Raw genomic sequence first — 18,648 nt, 5'->3', positions numbered from 1 at the left:
TTCCTCATAAGGCATCGTTTCCAGGTCTTTGACCATTTTGGTTGCCCTCTTCTGGACACGTTCCAGCTTATCAGTATCCTTCTTGAACTGTGGTGCCCAGAACTGGACACAGTACTCCAGGTGAGGTCTGACCAGAGCAGAATACAGTGGTACTATTACTTCCCTTGAGCTAGATGCTATACTCCTATTGATGCAGCCCAGAATTGCATTGGCTTTTTGAGCTGCTGCATCACACTGTTGACTCATGTCTAGTTTGTGGTTTACCAAGACTCCTAGATCCTTTTCACATGTACTGCTCTCAAGACAGGTGTCACCCATCCTGGTATTTGTGCCTTTCATTTTTTTTGCCCAAGTGTAGTACTTCTCCCTGTTAAAATTCATCTTGTTTGCTTTGGCCCAGTTGTCAGGGCCAGCCCTACAGCCAGGCTGGGTGGCGCAGGGTGCCACGGTGTGGGCCCGCCAGGGGGGGTGCCATGCAGCTGCGCCTGCCCGCCCGCCCACTGGTCACTCGGCAGCCGCGCTGCACGCTGAGCCCGCCCGCCGCGCTGGGAAATGGGGGGGGGGGTGCCGGAGGGATCCGTCGCACCACGGCGCCAGAGGTGCTTAAGACGGCCCTGCCAGTTGTCTAACCTGTTAAGGTCATTTTGAAGTGTGATCCTGTCCTCTGGGGTATTAGCCACCCCTCCCAATTTGGTGTCATCTGCAAACCTGATCAGGATGCCCTCAAGCCCATCATCCAAGTCATTGTTAAAGATGTTGAATAAGACTGGGCCCAAGACAGAACCCTGTGGCACCCCACTAGTCACTACTCTCCAGGATGAGGAGGAGCCATTGATGAGCACCCTTTGGGTACGGTCAGTCAACCAGTTACAAATCCACTGAATGGTAGCATTGTCTAGCCCGCATTTTACCAGCTTCTTTACAAGAATATCATGGGGCACCTTGTCAAAGGCCTTGCTGAAATCAAGAAAGGCTACATCCACGGCGTTCCCTTCATCTACCAGACTTGTAATTCTGTCAAAAAAATGAGATCAGATTAGTCTGAGATGTTAGTTTAATGTTTAATCAGATTAGTTTAATGTTTACGTATTATGTTTTAGAATATGTTGGAAGGCACCCAGAGAAACGACTTCTTCTTCTTCTTCTTCTTCTTCTTCTTCTTCTTCTTCTTCTTCTTCTTCTTCTTCTTCTTCTTCTTGACATCCCAATTTTCCTTCCCACCCACCAGGGCAAAGCCCCTTGCCTTTCGAAAAATGAAACTGTGGCAAAGTCCCCGTCATTGGCTGGAATTTTCCTCGGAAGGGAAGGACACCTGTTGCTGTATATTTCAGCTGTGCAGAGAGACACACACAGAGAGAGAGAGAGAGGGCAGGATTGATCCAGGCGACAATCTGAAGGCCAGACGGCCGGATTTAAAGGACCTGGGTATGAACTGCATGCCGTCTGTCTGTCTGTCTGTCTGTCTGTCTGCGTCTTAGCACTCTCAGCTTCTGGTTTCTGAACCACGTCTGTCTGCATGTCTGTTTGCAACAATCCCACGAACCTTCGGCCAGCCTGCCTGGATCTCCCAGAGATTCATTTTCCCCTTTCGCTGGCTTGCGATCAGCCGCTCCGGCTAGATTCCAGCTGGGCCGCCTTCCACGGGTCACCCGGGATGGGGAAGGAAACTATTTTTGGGTGACGCTTTGATGTCGAGTCAGCAGCCTTCGACGCAAAAGCCCCACTCCAGCTCCCTGGGAGCTGCGGCGAAGGCTGCTCCGCATCTGAGAAATCAAATGCAGGCATGAAGCTGGCAAGGTATATATAAATATAAATATATATTGCACTCTGTTATTATTTCCATTTTTTGAAGCAGGCGAACCTCGACGTGTTCCTGGCCCAGTAACCATGGACGTTGGGAAGAAACAGGCAAAGAGGCTGTGTGTGTATTAACTTCTGCCCGCTTCCAAACCAGTGGTTATTGATTACTGGGGTCAATGAAATTAATAGATTAATCAACACAATCGCCTTTTACCTGTGCCTCGAGGTGATTGGCAGCCGAGGAACACCTGGCACCTTCGTTATACAGCTTTTGGCAAATGTTGAGGAATGCTCACCTCTCCAACCTGCTTGAGTGGTGTATTTTTAGGACCCGGCTTATTTCTGCAACGTTGAATTGTTCCCAATTGCTTTTAATGTTGTGTTCTAATATTTAAAGTTGCGTTTTAATTGCTGTGGCGCTCCTGGCACCTTAAGATGAAGGGTGAATAATAATAATAATAATAATAATAATAATAATAATAATAATAATAATAAATAACGAGAGAGAGGTTCCAGAACTCGCCCTTGTTCTCTTATAATGGTAATGGAACCCACCTAGGTGCCGGATTAAAGGTGAGGGAGTCAAGGTGTCTAACAACATTCAAAAGCTTGATCCGAAAAAATGTAATCATAACAAATAGGTTAAAAACATAAGGATTTGGAGGGAGTCTTTATATCTGGCGCAGACACCAAGAACATTTAAAGCACGCATGTGTGCGCACACTCACACCAACACCAAAGAATCTTGTGAACTCTGATTAGTTACCGTATTTTTCCGTGTATAAGACGCCCCCATGTATAAGATGCCCCCTATTTTGGGTTCTCCAAATTAAGAAAACACCCCTCAGCACTACCTGTGTATAAGACGAGGCCCAATTTTGAACAGAATTTTTGGGTTGAGAAAAACTTACTGGAAAAATACGGTAAGTTTGCTGGGAACCTAAGCACCTCTGTGAGGAGTAAGCTACAGTTAACAGGATTATTGGTGTGTGTGTGTGTGTGTGTGTGTGTGTGTGTGTGTGTGTGTAGAAATGTGCTTTACATATTCTAGCAAAAGTGTGTTGATGTGAACAGGACATTTCTCCAACATTTCTCCTACGAAAATAGGGAGATAAATTGCTTGATTCACTGACTTCCCGTCCCCCCCTTCCATGGTTTCCATATTTACCCTTGAATGCTGCATATTTCACATACAATATTCTATAATAATAATAATAATAAATAAATAAATAAATAAATAAATAAATTTATTATTTATACCCCGCCCATCTGGCTGGGTTTCCCCAGCCACTCTGGGCGGCTTCCAACCGAATATTAAAAACAGTACAGCATCAAACATTAAAAACTTCCCTAAACAGTTGTCTTCTAAAAGTAAAATAGTTACTTACTGCGTTGACATCTGCTGGGAGGGCGTTCTACAGGGCGGGTGCCACTACCGAGAAGGCCCTCTGCCTGGTTCCATGCTAACCAATTTACCTTAATAATTAATTATGATCCTCATATTTCAAATCCTGCTTGCGTTTTCATCTCCACACAGTACTGTAGTTCTTTAAATACTCAGCAACAGCTCTCCAGTCCTCAAGGAATTTGTCCTCATTTTGGTCTCTAATCTTTGCTGTTAATCTTGCTGTCGTTGTGCACATAAATAAGGAAGTTTTTGTTGTTTTTGATGTCTTGTGGTGTTTTTATGTTTTGCTGGAAGCCACCAAAAGTGGCTGGGGCAACCCAGTCAGATGCGTGAATAATAATAATAATACCGAGGGCCTTCTGGCGGTTCCCTCGTTATGAGAAGCCAAGTTGCAGGGAACTACCGGTAGGCAGAGGGCCTTCTCGGTGGTGGCGCCCGCCCTGTGGAACGCCCTCCCAACAGATGTCAAAGAGGAAAACAACTACCAGACTTTTAGAAGACATCTGAAGGCAGCCCTGTTCAGGGAGGCTTTTAATGTTTAATAGATTATTGTGTTTTATTTTTCTGTTGGAAGCCGCCCAGAGTGGCTGGGGAGACCCGGCCAGATGGGCGGGGTATAAATAATAAATTATTATTATAAATAATTAATAATAATAATAATAATAATAATAATAATAATACAGAGTGGGCTCCATGGGCCATATTGGGCCTCCCCAGTCAGGAGCACAGTGAGATTCTCACTGTCTGCTCCTCAGCTGTGGAATCACCTGCGGCTGAAAGTCTGCCAAAATCCAAGGTTGAGCGTCTATACGGGGAATCGTCTTCTGTTAAACGAGCATAGGTGTTTTGTTCACATTTGGGACAGATCCAATTAAATCAATACAGTGGTGCCTCGACTTACGAATTTAATCCGTTCCGAAGGCACCTTCGTAGGTCGAAAAATTCGTAAGTCGAAAAGCGCCATTGGAAACGTGATTTCCCGTAGGAATGCACTGGGAACGGAAAAAGTCGTACGTCGAAGCAACCCCATCTAAAAATTCATAAGTCGAAAAAACCCTATCTAGAACTGCCGTGCCTTCGGTTCGGATATCGAGGAATTCGTAAGCGTGCGGCCATTTGCCCCATTCGTAAGTCAAAAAATTCGGTTGTTGAGTCGTTCGTAAGTCGAGGTACCACTGTATTCAGTTTAAATAAGTAGCATAAGAATGTGATTTGATTGAGGGCTGGAGTCTTGTCCTGTTGTTTTTTAAGAGGAAAGGCCATAACTCAGTCGTTGGGCACCTGCTTGGCATGCAGAAGGCGGCAGGTTCGGTCCCCAGCACCTCCCGGCAGAGCTGGGGACGGGTGCCCACCTTGAAATCTCAGAGAGCCCCTGCAGGTGATGCTGAACTAGACTGGAAGAGCGCTCTGATTTATAGAGTCATATAATCATAGAGTTAGAGGGGACCCCCAAGGGTCATCCAGTCCAACCCGCTGCAATGCAAGGATCTGTATGCTAAAGCATACAGGGCAGGTGGCCAGCCAACCTCTGCTTTAAAAACTTCCAAGGAAGGAGACTCCAACACCTTCCATCCCACGGTCGAGCAGCTCTTATTGTCAGAAAGTTTTTCCTGATGTTTAGTCAGAATCTCCTTTCTTCTAACTTTAAGCCAGAGATTCAAGTCCCACCCTACAGAACAGGGGAAAGCAAGTTTGCTCCCTCTTCCATGGGGCAGCATAAGGCAGCTCAAAAATTATGTCAGTCCCCAAAATTGAAAGCCTTCCCACCTCCGGTTTTTTAAATTTTTTTATTGCCCCTTTGCCAGGCTGCTGAAAGCAGCATGCAGAATCTTCATCCCTCCGTGTTTCATTCTCGTACAACCACCCTGTGGAGTAGGCTAAATGGAGAGAGACAACAGAGTGTCAGACTAGGACATGGGAGACCTGAGTTTGAATCCCCAAGCTTACCTTTGGGAGCCAGTCGCTGCCTCCCAGACCAACCTACCCCGTTGTGAATGGAACAACCATGTGTGCCACCTTGAAATTACTGGAGAAAAAGGTGGTGTATAAATGCAATCAGTGATAATAATAATTGATAATAAATCATTTGGATTGTTGGAATGGGTTGCTGGATTGTCTGGGAACTGCCCTTCTCCAAAAGGTATATCACAAACTCAAAGCATTTTTTTGGTAATATACGGCACGATTTTATGCCGCCGGTATATGCAAACACCTGGCTTATTTAAGATATTTGTTAGAACCTTAGAAGGATGCGGGTGGCGCTGTGGTCTAAACCACAGAGCCTAGGGCTTGCTGATCGGAAGGTCGGCGGTTCGAATCCCCGCGACGGGGTGAGCTCCCGTTGCTCGGTCCCAGCTCCTGCCAACCTAGCAGTTCGAAAGCACGTCAAAGTGCAAGTAGATAAATAGCTACCGCTCCGGCGGGAAGGTAAACGGAGTTTCCGTGCGCTGCTCTGGTTCGCCACAAGCGGCTTTGTCATGCTGGCCACATGACCTGGAAGCTGTCTGTGGACAAATTCCAGCTCCCTTGGCCAGTTATGCGAGATGAGCGCCGCAACTCCAGAGTCGTCTGTGTCAGGGGTACTTTACCTTTATTAGAACCTTTATTCTCAATAGTGATGAAGCTTGCAGGTGGAGAATGCTTTGATTTTTTTAATGAATCTTTATTATTTGTAAAGGGCAGCTCAGTGGGCTAGAGTGTGGTGCTGATAGCCCCAAGGTTGCAAGTTCGATCCCCGTATGCGACAGCTGCATATTCCTGCATTGCATTGCAGGGGGTTGGACTAAATGATCCTTCCGACTCTACAATTCTATAATTCTATGTTTGCATGAGTTAACCCTTTGTCCTCCCTTTGGAGCAACACTGTATGTTTATACTTTTGTCTTTCCGAGCTGTGGCGCTTTAAGGTTTAAAATCTTTTGATTGCTTGTCTTTTTTGCACGTTGTTGTTGTTGTTGTTGTTGTTGTTGTTGTTGTTGTTGTTGTTGTTAGTAAATCAGTTTATTAAAAGAGGAACAGCAGGCACACCCAGTGAGCTTGTGGCTGAGACAGGGAACAGGATTCGAACCCGGGTCTCCCAGGTGCCTAATCTGACAACTCTTTCCCGCTGCTCCTAGGGAGGAGGCTGACGAGGCTCCTCTTGGGTCTCTGAACACCTGCTTGGGCTGTGAACGGGACGGGGAAATGGGGCTGTTCGTTTTGCAGGTTGGACGCGGTCCAGCGTACTGGGTTTCAGATCCCTATTCTTAGAAGGCTGCCATGGGGTTTTTGACGATGACTGCACAGCCAAGGCTCTGGTTTGACATATGCAAGTGTGAATGAAGCCTGTGGCATCCTCCAGGAGAGGTGGGGTGGAAACTGGACTGCCGTTTAAGGCCCTGGGATATTACTTACACCCCCGCCCACCTGCCCCACCCCTCCAATAGGATTCGGTATTTTTAAAATGGGAATCTCCTAGATTTAGAACCAATTCTCCACTTTTGGGACAGGAGCCTTAATAATACTGTAATAATATTATTATTTGCCCCAGCCACTCTGGGTGGCTTCCAGCATATACAAAACCATAATAAAACATTATACATTTAAAAAACCCTTCCCTATCCAGGGCTGCCTTCAGACATCTCCTAAAAGTTGTACAGTTACTTATCTCCTTGGCTCGGGGGTCGCATAACCCCATACCCTCCAACATTTCTCGGATGAAAATAGGGACCTTTAGGGCCGGTGTTATCTGATCCCAGCGGCCGCCCCCAGTCACCAGTCTAGCTGCCGCATTCTGGATTAATTGCAGTTTCCGGGTAGCCCCACGTAGAGCACATTGCAGTAGTCCAAGTGGGAGATAACCAAGGCATGTACCACTCTGGCGAGACAGTCTGCAGGCAGGGAGGGTCTCAACCGGCACACCAGATAGCCCCCCTGGACAGATACCGTAATTGACCTGCACCTCCATGGACAGCTGTGAGTCCAAAATGACTCCCAGGCTGCACACCTGGTCCTTCAGGGGCACAGTGACCTCATTCAGGACCAGGAAGTCCCCCACACCTGCCCGCCCCGTCCCCCATAAACATTAAACTTAGTCCATTAGCCATCATACATCTTCCAACCACCTCCGGACACTTACACAATAGATCAATAAAGGGCCCCTCTGCACTATGCATTGAAACCAGCCTTGTACCACTTTAAAGAACCATGTTTCAACTCCCCGCCCCAATGAATCCTGTACAGTGGTATCTCGACTTACGAATGACTCGACCTACGAATGTTTCAAGTTACGAACAGAGTTCCGTCCGCCATTTTGGATGCGGTTTAGATAGGATTTTTTCGACTTACGATTTTTTTTTTAAAAAAATTCCCCACTGGTTTCGACTTACTTTTTTCGACTTATGAAGGTCTGTTCGGAACGGATTAAATCCGTAAGTCGAGGTACCACTGTAATTTAAGGGTGCTGAGAGTTGTTCGGAGACAGTACGCGCAAAAGTTGCAGTCCAACTGGGATTTGCACGGCTCTGGTCGCTTCTGCTTGTTTCGTGACTTAACCTGGTCCGCATGCTGACAACAGACCTCTGCCTCGTTCCTCCTGTTGCGTTTAGCAAGGGTTCCTCGGTGACGACATGGCGACGGGTCCCTGCGAGATCCTGGAGCGGAGCGAGGAGTCTCCAGATTCTCTGAAAGAGCCTCCGGTCCAGAAGCCATTGAAGGAGGAGATAAAAGAAGGTATTTTGATTATAGAATTGTAGAGTTGGAAGGGACCCACGGGTCATCTAGCCCAACCCCCTGCAATGCAGAGATATGAGCATGGCTTAGGGAACCTAAGCAACTTACGCCCTTTCAGAAGAACATGAGAACAGAAGGCGAGGCTGTTGGGTCAGGCCAAAGGCCCATCTTGTCCAGCATCCTGTTCTCACAGGGGCCTATTATGGGAAACCCACAAGCAGTACTGTATCTGAACGAGAGCCTCTCCCCTCCTGCAGTTTCCAGCAACTGGTGTTTAGGAGCGTTTTTGTATGCAGGTATTAAAAGATAAGTCAGCCCCCAGGCTCTTAATCTCATGGACATGACACAAAAGGAAGGACAGAGGAGGAGGGAAGAGGAAAGCCAAAGTCAGGTCAAGCTCACCTGGCCGTGATAATCATCTCCCCCATCATCTCCCACAGCTCCCACCATTAAAGTCATGCTAATTGGTGAATGTTTCTTTAACAGATGCCGCAATACCGCTAAGCAAAGAAGAAATAAACAGCACCCCAAACGTAAGTACGACCGCATTTGGCAATGCTTTAAGACCCTTGCTTCCCAAGTCCTCTCTCGGCCCACATCCACACCTCACATTTAAAGCAGCATTTCTGCCCCTTTAACAGTTGCGACTTCCCCCAAAGGATTCTGGGAGCTGTAGTTTGTTAAGGGTGCTGAGAGATGTTAGGAGACCCCGCTGTTCCCCTCAGAGAGCTACAGTTCCCATCCCTCTTCCCAGGGATCTCTGGGAATTGTAGCTGGGGGGGGGAATATAAGTGTCTCCTAACAACTCTCAACACCCTTATCAAACTACAGTTCCCGAGATTCTTTGGATGACATCACAACTGTCAAAAGCAGCAGAATAACTTTTAAATTTGCATTCAGTAATTTGGAGTTAATTTGTTTTGTTTTAATAAAAAATTAAGCATGATCTCTCCTCCCAGGGGATGGCAGGGGTTCTTTTTCTCGTTATCATCATCATTTCATTTATTAATTGCTTCCTACAGACCCCCCTCAAAGAGACTCCCAGCACCAACTTCATAGGAAGCAATTAATGGATGAAATAATGATGATGATAATGAGAAAAAGAATCCCTCCTGTCCCTCGAGAGGAGAGACTGGCGCTTGGCAGCCTGTCCCAACATTGTTCCTGCGTGAGCTCACCAGCCTAAGGACAAGCTGTCCTGCTGAACAGCTCAGGCAGCCTGTTTGTGGCTGAGCTGGTTTTTGACCCTTGTCCTCCCTCCTTCCTCCTTGCAGCTGTTCCTGGGACAGAGCAAGATTCTAGTCCTCAAGGAACTGGCTTTAAGTAGGAAACCAAGAAAGATGCCTTGTGCCGGCTCTGAATGCAAATGATGGGCGTTCCCAATCAGCTACAGCCCTTTCCCCCCCCAAACTCTCGGTAGCTCAGTTGATAGAGCATGAAACTCTTAATCTCAGGGTGGTGGGTTCAAGTCCCATATGAGGCAAAAGATTTCCTGCGTTGCAAGGGGTTGGGCTAGATGATCCTCAGGGTCCCTTCCAACTCAATGAGTCTGTGATGTCATTGGTCAACCCTGTATAACGCACACAGAAGCCTGCTGGATCAGGCCACTGACCTCTCTAGTCTAGAACCCTGCTCTCATCAGAAGCTCCAATGGGAAGCCCAAGTGTGTGTGTGTGTGTGTGTGTGAAGACAGCCAAATTCCCTTTCCCCACAACCCACAATGCAAAGTATCTTATCTGAGGCAGGCTGAAAACAGCAGCCAAGGACCCTGAAATTCCAATCAAACGGACACACGCACACAAAGGCTGCTATTGTATCATTTGCTATACAGAGCCGTAAACCATCGCAACAGCCTCCTTGAAATTTAAAGGAACTTCCTCTTGGATCTCCTCTCCAAGTCCCGCCTGGAAATCTCCCTCTGCAAAGTGCCAGAAATGGTTATCCCCGTATTGAGAGGCAGTGAGGTGCAGTGGTTGGTTTAGAGATGGGGAGACCCAGGATTCAAATCCCACCACCCCATGCTCATCCATTTGCTTGTGGGTGGGCCTTGGGCCATTCATCTTGACCTACCTTGCAGGGCTGTTGTGAGGATAAAATGGGGGGGGGGAGAGAACTACGTGGGAGTTAGAAAACAGCAACACCTGGGGAGACAGGTTCCCCCATCCCTGATGGAAGAAGATGCATTTCTGGAGAGAAGGCCTCTTTGGAATAGAGGCATCGTTCCGTTTCTTCCATGCAGCAGAGAAATGCGACTTCCTAGATCAGGAATGGGGGGGGGCTCCTGTCCCCCCCCCAGTTGTTTAACATGGGATGCAACTATTGAAATTAATGAACAGTCATACACATTGATTTATATGGGGAAGAAATCAGCTTACTACTGTGTCCAATTCTGGGCACCACCATTTAAAGAAGATGTTGACGCAGCCGAAAGGTGTGCAGAGGAGGGCAGCCAAGATGATTCAGGAAACCAAGCCTTGTGAGGAACGGTTGAAGGAGCTGGGTGTGTTTAGCCTGAAAAAGAGGAGACAGAGAGGAGATAGATAGCCATCTTCCAATATGTCAAAGGCTGTCACATGGAGCAAGCTTGTTTTCTCCTGCTCCGGAGGGTGGGACTCGAACCCAGGAACCCGGATGTTCTTCAAGTTACAAGAAAGGAGATTCCGACTAAACATCAGGAAAAAAATTCTGACAGTAAGAGCTGTTTGACAGTGAAAAGGAGGCGGTAGACTATCTTTCCTTGGAGGTTTTTAAGCAGAAGTTGGATAGCCATCTGTCATGGATGCTTTAGCTGAGATTCCTGCATTGCAGGGGGTTGGGCTAGATCAGGCACCCCCAAACTGCGGCCCTCCAGATGTTTTGGCCTACAACTCCCATGATCCCTAGGGATGATGGGAATTGTAGTCCAAAACATCTGGAGGGCTGAAGTCTGGGGATGCCTGGGCTAGATGACTCTTGGGGTCCCTTCTAATGCTACGATTCTATGATTCTATGAGCCCATAGCATGTATTATTTTAGAAAACGTCTTCAGGTGAAATAAACAACTGGATTTCCTCCCACTTCAGGGTATAGAGAGGAAGGATGTAGACAGGCTTCACGTGGTGGAGCAAGATCTCGATGAGTTCGTGGACAGCATCGGAGAAGCAGCTTCCTCCACGCTTCCCGAGCCGTCGCTGGAAGTGGAGGAGCCCCCGGCTCCCGGAAAGGTTCCCGCAAAACAGCCCCGAGCCGAGCAAGTGGCAGAAAAAGTCCTGCGGGCTGAAAGGGTGGTCGAGAGGGCGCCCCGAGCAGAAAAAACCTCAGGGATGGAGAAGGTGGCTGAGAAGGCGCACCGAGCGGAAAAGGCGCCCCGAGTTGAGAAGGTGGCACGGGCAGAGAAGCCGGCAGAGAAAGCGCGGCCTGCAGCTCCAGCAGGTATGCAGTTTCCTTGGGGCCAGATGCACACATGGTGACAGCATTGCTTCCTATTTGTAAAGGCAGAAACTGCAGGGGCTTGGGGGGGGGCTGGATTTGGATCAAGGCCAAGGGGCAGGAGGGTGGGTTTCCCACCTTCACCTTTGCAGCATAGGAAGCTTCCTTAGACTGAGTCGGACCATTATTCCATGTAGCTCAGGGCTGTCTACACTGACTGGCAGCAGCTCTCCAGGGTTTCAGACATTGGAATCTTTTCGAGCTCAACCTGGAGATGCTGAGGATTGATTTTGGGAATTTCTGCGTGAGATTATGGTCCTTTCCTTCATGGTCCGGAGCTGATTTAAACCAGGAAGCCTCTCTCCAGGATATCAAACAGAGGGCATTCCCAGCCCTACTGGGAGACAATGAGAATTGAACCCAGGACCTTCTGCATGCAGAGCAGCTGTTCTACTGTGGCCTTTTCCTTAAAACTACAGTAAGAGGCTAGTCCTCAAGGTCCTTCCCTCCTTGTAGCATGTGTGTGTGCCTGTCCAGACAACTTTCTTGGTTTGGAGGGCGGGGAACAACCAAGAGGGTAGGGGAACAAGGGAGATGAGCAACAGGGAACACAAACAAGGGGGCACTTGTGCTCATTAGGGCTGGGTAATATATCAATATATCATCCAAAACTGGTTTAAAGTCCATAGCGTGATATCGGTTTCATAATTTTTTGGCCTGGCAAAATATTGCAAATCATGATGTGTGTTAAGGCTGGGCAATAGATTGTCCGAAACTGGTTTCAAGTCCATATCATGATATTGGCTTCATAGTTTGTGACATGGCAATATATCGCGAATCATGTAGTGTGTGTGGTGCAAAAATCGTGATGTAGGAGAAACCGGGATGTAGGAGAAGCCGGCCAATGTCTCTACATAGTTCCTTCTTCATTTCGGACATAGTGATATACAGTGGTGCCTCGCTAGACGAAATTAATTTGTTCCACGGGTCTTTTCTTATAGCGAAAAATTCGTCTAGCGAATCCCATAGGAACACATTGAAATTTTTTTTGAATTTTTTTTGCCCATAGGAACGCATTAATTGAATTTCAATGTATTCCTATGGGAAACTGCGATTCGCTAGACAAATTTTTCGTAAAACGCATTCGTCTAGCGAGGCAACCTCCGCTCGAAAAATCCTTTCGTTAAGTGGAAATTTCGTTAAGCAGGGAATTCATTAAGCGAGGCACCACTGTATCAGTATTTCACGATGTTTAGCTGGTGATGCCCTCCTGTTTGCCTCTACACAGTTCCACCCTTATTCCAGACATTGCGATATGCCGGTGTATTGCGATGTTTAGCTGGTGATGATATATTGCAATGTTGAAGGCCAGATACTGTCCAGCCCTGGCGCTCTTGCTCACCTGTGGATTCCCCCGGAGGTGTCTGAGTGACCACCAAAAGGGCAGGATGCTGGCTCCCTTTTGCCTGGTCCAGCAATGCTTTTCTGAACATCCTGGTGACCCCGCCCACTTTTGGGGCTTCTGGCCCCTCCCACCACCACCATGTGACCCTCGGAATGTCCCGCCCCCTGCTGGACCCACCAGAAATGGCCTTTGGGTCACAGCAGGCTGGTCAAGTGTGCCCAACTCTCTCCCTCTCTCTGTTCTCTCCTGGAAGCCACAAAGACCATCCCAGCTAAGAGGAAAGCAGCACCAACAAAGGACACACTCCCTTGGGAGGGCCTGACCCTGAACAAATGCCTCGTCGTCGCCTCCTGCCTCGCACTCCTCAGCATCAGCTGCCAGGTGGTTCAAGGTAAGGGAGAATAGTGGTTTCAGGATGTGACCAGCTTCTTACTGGAACATAGAATTGTAGAGTTGGAAGGCACCAAGAGGATCACCTTCTAGTCCAGGCATCCCCAAACTTCGGCCCTCCAGATGTTTTGGACTACAATTCCCATCACGCCTGACCACTGGTCCTCTTAGCTAGGGATCATGGGAGTTGTAGGCCAAAACATCTGGAGGGCCGCAGTTTGGGGGTGCCTGTTCTAGTCCATGGGTAGGCAAACTAAGGCCCCGGGGCCGGATCCGGCCCAATCGCCTGCTAAATCCGGCCCGCGGACAGTCCAGGAATCAGCATGTTTTTACATGAGTAGAATGTGACCTTTTATTTAAAATGCATCTCTGGGTTGTTTGTGGGGCATAGGAATTCGTTCATTTCCCCCCTTCAAAATATAGTCTCCCCCCCCCAAAGTCTGAGGGACAGTGGACTGGCCCTCTGCTGAAAACGTTTGCTGACCCCTGAGTTCTAGTCCAAGGCAGGAATAGGCAGATTTCCCATGCAGGGATCGAACCTGCAGCCTTGGCGTTATCGACACCACATTCCAACCAACTGAGCTATCCGCTTGGGTAGCGTGCTCCTTCTGTTCGGGGACCCCCTTTTGCAATTAGGAAAACCCCACATTTGTTGAGTGAGACACAGGAGTAAAAGGCCTCGGGGTCCTATCCAAGTTGCAGCCAAACCACAAGTTTCTAGTCCTCATGTTTTTTTTTTAAAAAAGCACTGCACAAATTCTGCCTTGTACCTGATGTTAGTCATATTCAGAGTAGGATTAGAGTGTGGTGCTGATAATGCCAAGGCTGCAGGTACGGTCCCTGCAAGGGACAGCTGCCTATTCCTGCATTGCAGGGGGTTGGACTGGATGATCCTCAGGGGTCCCTTCCAACTCTAGGATTCTATGATTCTATTCTACCTCAGATCAGTGGTTCCCAGAATGGGTGGTACTGGCCCTTGGGTGGGGGATGTTGGGATTACCATGGGGGGAGCTAAGAAGTGAAGGGGCATCAAGGGGCCACTAGATAGCGTTGCCATATTTCAGAAAGTGTAAATCTGGACACAAATCCATTCTGAATAATACTTTTATAGGGTAGCAGGCTCTGGGGCAAGGAAGTGGTTTGGGAACCACTGTCTCAGATCTATTAATTTTGGGAGGGGGGGTGCTTCTCTGAATCACTTGCTTGGCCAGTCAAGAACAGAAGGCGCTTCTTCTCCAGAGGATTCCCTCCAGGCAGTGTTTGAAATTAGTGACCAAGTGAAGATACCTGGGTGCCAGGATGCTGCCTGCCATCTCCACCATCTGGAGGTGCATGTGTGGGGATCCTTGGATCGGGTCTGTTTTCACACACTAATTCCCCATCCTATAGAATTCAATCTATTATATTCTATCTGCACAATCAGAATGAATTTCCGGAACCAAAATGCTTTTTCCGTGCAGCCTGAACAGGAGCAGTGAACAACATAATGGTGAATTGTTGTCACTTGTCTTCACTTCCCCCACTGCCCTATTCTTGCCTTATGAATGGTCCATGTCACCATTAAGAAAAAGAGGTTGGATTAGGCCAGGCATCCCCAAACTGCGGCCCTCCAGATGTTTTGGCCTACAGCTCCCAGGATCCCTAGCTAACAGGACCAGTGGTCAAGGATGATGGGAATTGTAGTCCAAAATATCTGGAGGGCTGAAGTTTGGGGATGCCTGGATTAGGCCAATAGATATGTGAACTTTTCTTTTTTAAGATCTCCAAGCTCTTAACTGAGCTCAAGGTTGTCCTCTGAACTGAGAATCAATCACAATCCAAGTCTTCCATTTTGGCGACTGTAACCCTGGTTCAGGGAGCCATTTGGCACCTGGCTTATATACCTGTGTTTCTATCACTGCCCCTGGGTCCAGGAAGGCTGGAGCATGGAGCTCGGTGGGAGATGTTGCTTCAGCAAGGAAGCAACTCAGAGTAGGATCTGCAAGCACCACTCCTTCCTGGCTCTCAGCCTGGCCCTGATCCAAACAGGCCTTCTCTGAGTAGCTTCCCACAGGCACATGGGTGGCAGCTCTCAAACTCTCATCCAGCTCCACCTGCCAACCACAATCTGTGGGTTCTGCCTGCTGATGTCTGTGGCGCCACCTGCTGTCGAGCTCCCTGCCTTCCCTCCAACCAGTCCCAAAGTGCACCAGCCACCACTGGCTAGGCTCAATCCCCATCCCCCCCCCAATTCAGGAAGGCTGGTGCCTGGGGCTAAAAGGGAGATGTTGCTTCAGTTGTGAAGCATCTCCGACGAGGATCTCAGAGATGGAGGATGTGGCCGATTCCCAGATTTGCAACATCTGCAAAAAAAAGTGCACCTATTTTTGGTATTGGAGCACATCGAAGGTCGCCTCTCATTTCCCACAGACATTGTCGACTACGGTGGGGAAATCCTCGAGGCCGAGCTGAGCGCTTGGACATCTCAAGAAGGCAGCGTTGGGGAAGCGGTGAGTTGAGATGACAAATGGGGGGGGGGGAGCAGGGAAATATGCCCAATTCCATCAAAGCAGGTTGTGTCCCTCCATGGTGGAGGGTGCTGAATTGGGGCCACACCCACTGCAATCTGCCCTCGGCCAGCCCCCGTCTTGCTACTTCTAAGGGGAATGTTTTATACCCCGCCCATCTGGCTGGGTTTACCCCGCCACTCTGGGCGGCTTCCAACAAATACCAAAATACATTAAAATATCACAGATTAAAAACTTCCCTAAACAGGGCTGCCTTTAGGTCAGGGGTTCCCAGACTTACCGGGCTTCGGGCCAGTGCCTGCCGCGCCGACCGCGCGGCGGGCTGGAGGGTAGGGGAATGTGCGCACAGCGGGCCGGAGGGCGGGGGAGTGCGCGCCCGTGCGCATGCGCACACGCACACGGTCGGAAAAAATCGCCGAAAATCGCTTGTGCGCATGCGTATGGGCCTCCCCCGACCCGGAAGTGCATCGGAAATGACCTCTTCTGGGTTGGGAGAGGCCCATACGCATGCGCACAAAGGATTTTCGGCGATTTTTTGCCGATTTTGAAGATCGCCGCCGCGCCGCGCGCCGTAAGAGCGGGCGGCGGCAGCGGGCGGCGGGGGTCGTCGCGGGCCGGATTGGGAGGCCAATTGGGCCGCATCCGGCCCGGGGGCCGTAGTTTGGGGACCCCTGCTTTAGGTGTTTCCTAAATGTCAGGTAGTTATTTATCTTCTTGATCTCCGATGGGAGGGTGTTCCACAGGGCGGGCGCCACTACCGAGAAGGCCCTCTGCCTGGTTCCCTGTAGCTTTGCTTCTCGCAGTGAGGGAACCGCCAGAAGGCCCTCGGCGCTGGATCTCAGTGTCCGGGCTGAACGATGGGGGTGGAGACGCTCCTTCAGTTATACTGGACCGAGGCCGTTTAGAGCTTTAAAGGTCAGCACCAACACTTTGAATTGTGCTCAGAAACGTACAGTACTGGGATAGTATAAACTACTTTGTGACCTTGAGGCAGAATAATAGCTTTTTCTTAGACTTGTCTTCCTCCAAATGTTGCTGGATGCCCACCAGTGATGGGAGCTGTGGGCCCGCAACATCCGGAGGCCGTTTCTGGTGACACCCGTTGTGTGTGTGTTTTCTCCCCATTCCAGGAAGAACTCTGGTTTTACGAGAGGTGGCTGAACTGGTCGGACATGGACGAACCACCTGACATCGAGGAGGAGGAGGAGGAGGAAGAGGAAACCATAGAAGTCGAAGAGGAGGAGCCCACAGAAGAGGAAGAGGAGGAGCCAGAGGAAGAGGAGGAGCCAGAGGAAGAGGAGGAGCTAGATGAGAGAGGGGGAGGAGCTGAAGTAAAACAGAGGAAAAGGCCGGAGAAAGCGACCTGGAGAGAGAGGGTCTCTAAGGAGAAGTCCCAGAAAGGTCGCAAGGACCCAGAGGAAGAGGAAGAGGAAGAGGAAGATGAGGAGCCTGTTCGCAGCAAGCGGCCTCCGCGGGAGGGGAAGGGGAAAGAGCAGCGGCCTCAGCGCGAGGAGAGGAGGAGCCGACAACCCAAACCCGAAGCCAAGGCCCACAAGCAGGACGAAGGGAAGGGGCGCCCCAAGGAGGGGCGCGACCGCGGGAAAGAGCGCTCCCTCGCCAAGCCCGAGCGGGACCACACGGCCCACCCCCACGAGCAGAGAGGCCGGAAGCCCTGGCAGGTGCAGCGCCCGCTCTTCCCTCTGCACAAGCCCGCAAGGCGGCACGACTGAGACCCCTCCGCCGTGGGAAGCAGTGCTCCAAAACGCCTCCTGCACCCCCTCCCGGCACCCTCGAACAGGCGACTCTGAAGCAGTGCGAGACTCGCTTGCGTCTCACACTTGGTCCCACTTCCCAGACACGTAATACCGAGGCCCTCCCACCTGCAGAGGTATCGTGGGCCACGGCCAAGGACTTGCCTGCCCAGGAGATCCCTCTGCACTCTGACCTCAAGAAAGCCTCTCCCACCCCCCACCCCACCCCATTCTCTTCTCTCTGTTTTTGGGTGTTCACGCCTTTGCCTTCCCCCCGCCAAATAACAGGGCAGGGGGGAGGCACCCCGCAACGGCAAGGAGAAGTTGCAGTGTTTGCTAAACCGGCTTGGGACGGACGATGAGGCCTTAAGTGCTAGACTCTGCTGCTTTGGTAGATGGAAGACCCCACCGCTCAAAACCTTGAGATCTCACCCCATAAGCAGTGGGGTTGGTTCACACATCCACACCCCATACATTTAGTGCCTGAAAACAAGACAGACTGAACCATCCATTCCTCCTCTGTCACAAAGCAGTTTTTCAGAGGTGGTGCAAATCCTGATTCCTCTCCGTTCATCGTGTTTGCAGTCTTAAATTCAGCTCCCAACCTTTTTATTCTTCAGCCAATGTTCTCAGTTTTTCCCTTTAAAAGAACTATTCTCTTTGGCTTAAATCTGTTTATAATACAGCCGTTAAATAAAAGTTTCAGACTTATAGGATAGACTCTTCTTTTTCTTCCACGCAGCGACGATCCCCTGAGGATCCCTGACCATTGGGCAATTCTGCCTTCTGGGGCTGCTGGGAGGTATAACCTAAGGGTAACTGGAGGGGCAGAGATTTTCCAAATGCTGCTCTATTTCACCCAAATAGAGCAGGGGTGTCCAAACCTTTTTCAAAGAGGGCCAGATTTGATGAAGTGAACATGCATGAGGGCCGACCAAAGTTGCTGACCTTTTTTTTAGGGTGGAAGTATTGAAGTTGTTGACCTTTTTAAAGGATTTCCCCCCCAGAGTTCCGGACCTTTTTAAAGGATTAGTCACAGAATACTTTTCATATAGTACCTTCTTTTGGCTCAGATCGCAGGCTATACAGAGGGGAGAGACAAACAGCGGGCAGGAGTGACATAACCGCCCAGGAAAGAAACTGCCGGTGGGGCTGGATTAAACTGATCAGCGGGTCGGATTTGGCCCCTGAGCCGGACTTTGGACATGTCTGAAATAGAGGAATCCAGTATCTGGAGGGATACAGGTTTTCCCCCATCCCTGATTTGAG

The 18,648-nt window shown here is 49.4% G+C and overlaps 1 protein-coding gene across 2 annotated transcripts; it reads left to right on the top strand.

The window, feature by feature from the left end:
* The first annotated feature begins 1,343 nt into the window (after nt 1–1,343).
* JSRP1 (junctional sarcoplasmic reticulum protein 1) lies at nt 1,344–18,090 on the top strand. 2 transcript variants are annotated; one of them, XM_035120596.2, is made up of 7 exons: nt 1,344–1,425; nt 7,795–7,918; nt 8,405–8,451; nt 10,981–11,329; nt 12,985–13,122; nt 15,531–15,610; nt 16,759–18,090. In XM_035120596.2, exons 2-7 carry the CDS (start codon nt 7,816–7,818, stop codon nt 17,356–17,358), a joined length of 1,317 nt encoding a protein of 438 aa, XP_034976487.2. In that variant the 5' UTR covers nt 1,344–1,425; nt 7,795–7,815; the 3' UTR covers nt 17,359–18,090. The 2 variants fall into 2 exon arrangements, with proteins under 2 accessions (XP_034976487.2, XP_034976486.2); XM_035120595.2 differs by lacking the exon at nt 1,344–1,425 and adding an exon at nt 1,664–1,797.
* Nucleotides 18,091–18,648: the final 558 nt, after the last annotated feature.

The sequence above is a fragment of the Zootoca vivipara genome, chromosome 6 (genome assembly GCF_963506605.1).
Source record: "Zootoca vivipara chromosome 6, rZooViv1.1, whole genome shotgun sequence".
Taxonomy (NCBI): Eukaryota; Metazoa; Chordata; class Lepidosauria; order Squamata; family Lacertidae; genus Zootoca; species Zootoca vivipara.
The sequence above is the reverse complement of the archived record's forward strand: the minus strand, read 5'-3'. Positions and strand labels throughout refer to the sequence as shown.

Bases quoted from the DNA above. Each gene is read 5' to 3' on its own strand.
- JSRP1 (XM_035120596.2), top strand. From the start codon at position 7,816: ATGGCGACGGGTCCCTGCGAGATCCTGGAGCGGAGCGAGGAGTCTCCA. The intron at 11,330-12,984 runs GTATGCAGTTTC...CTCTCCTGGAAG, and splicing joins GCGGCCTGCAGCTCCAGCAG to CCACAAAGACCATCCCAGCT. The intron at 15,611-16,758 runs GTGAGTTGAGAT...TCCCCATTCCAG, and splicing joins AAGGCAGCGTTGGGGAAGCG to GAAGAACTCTGGTTTTACGA.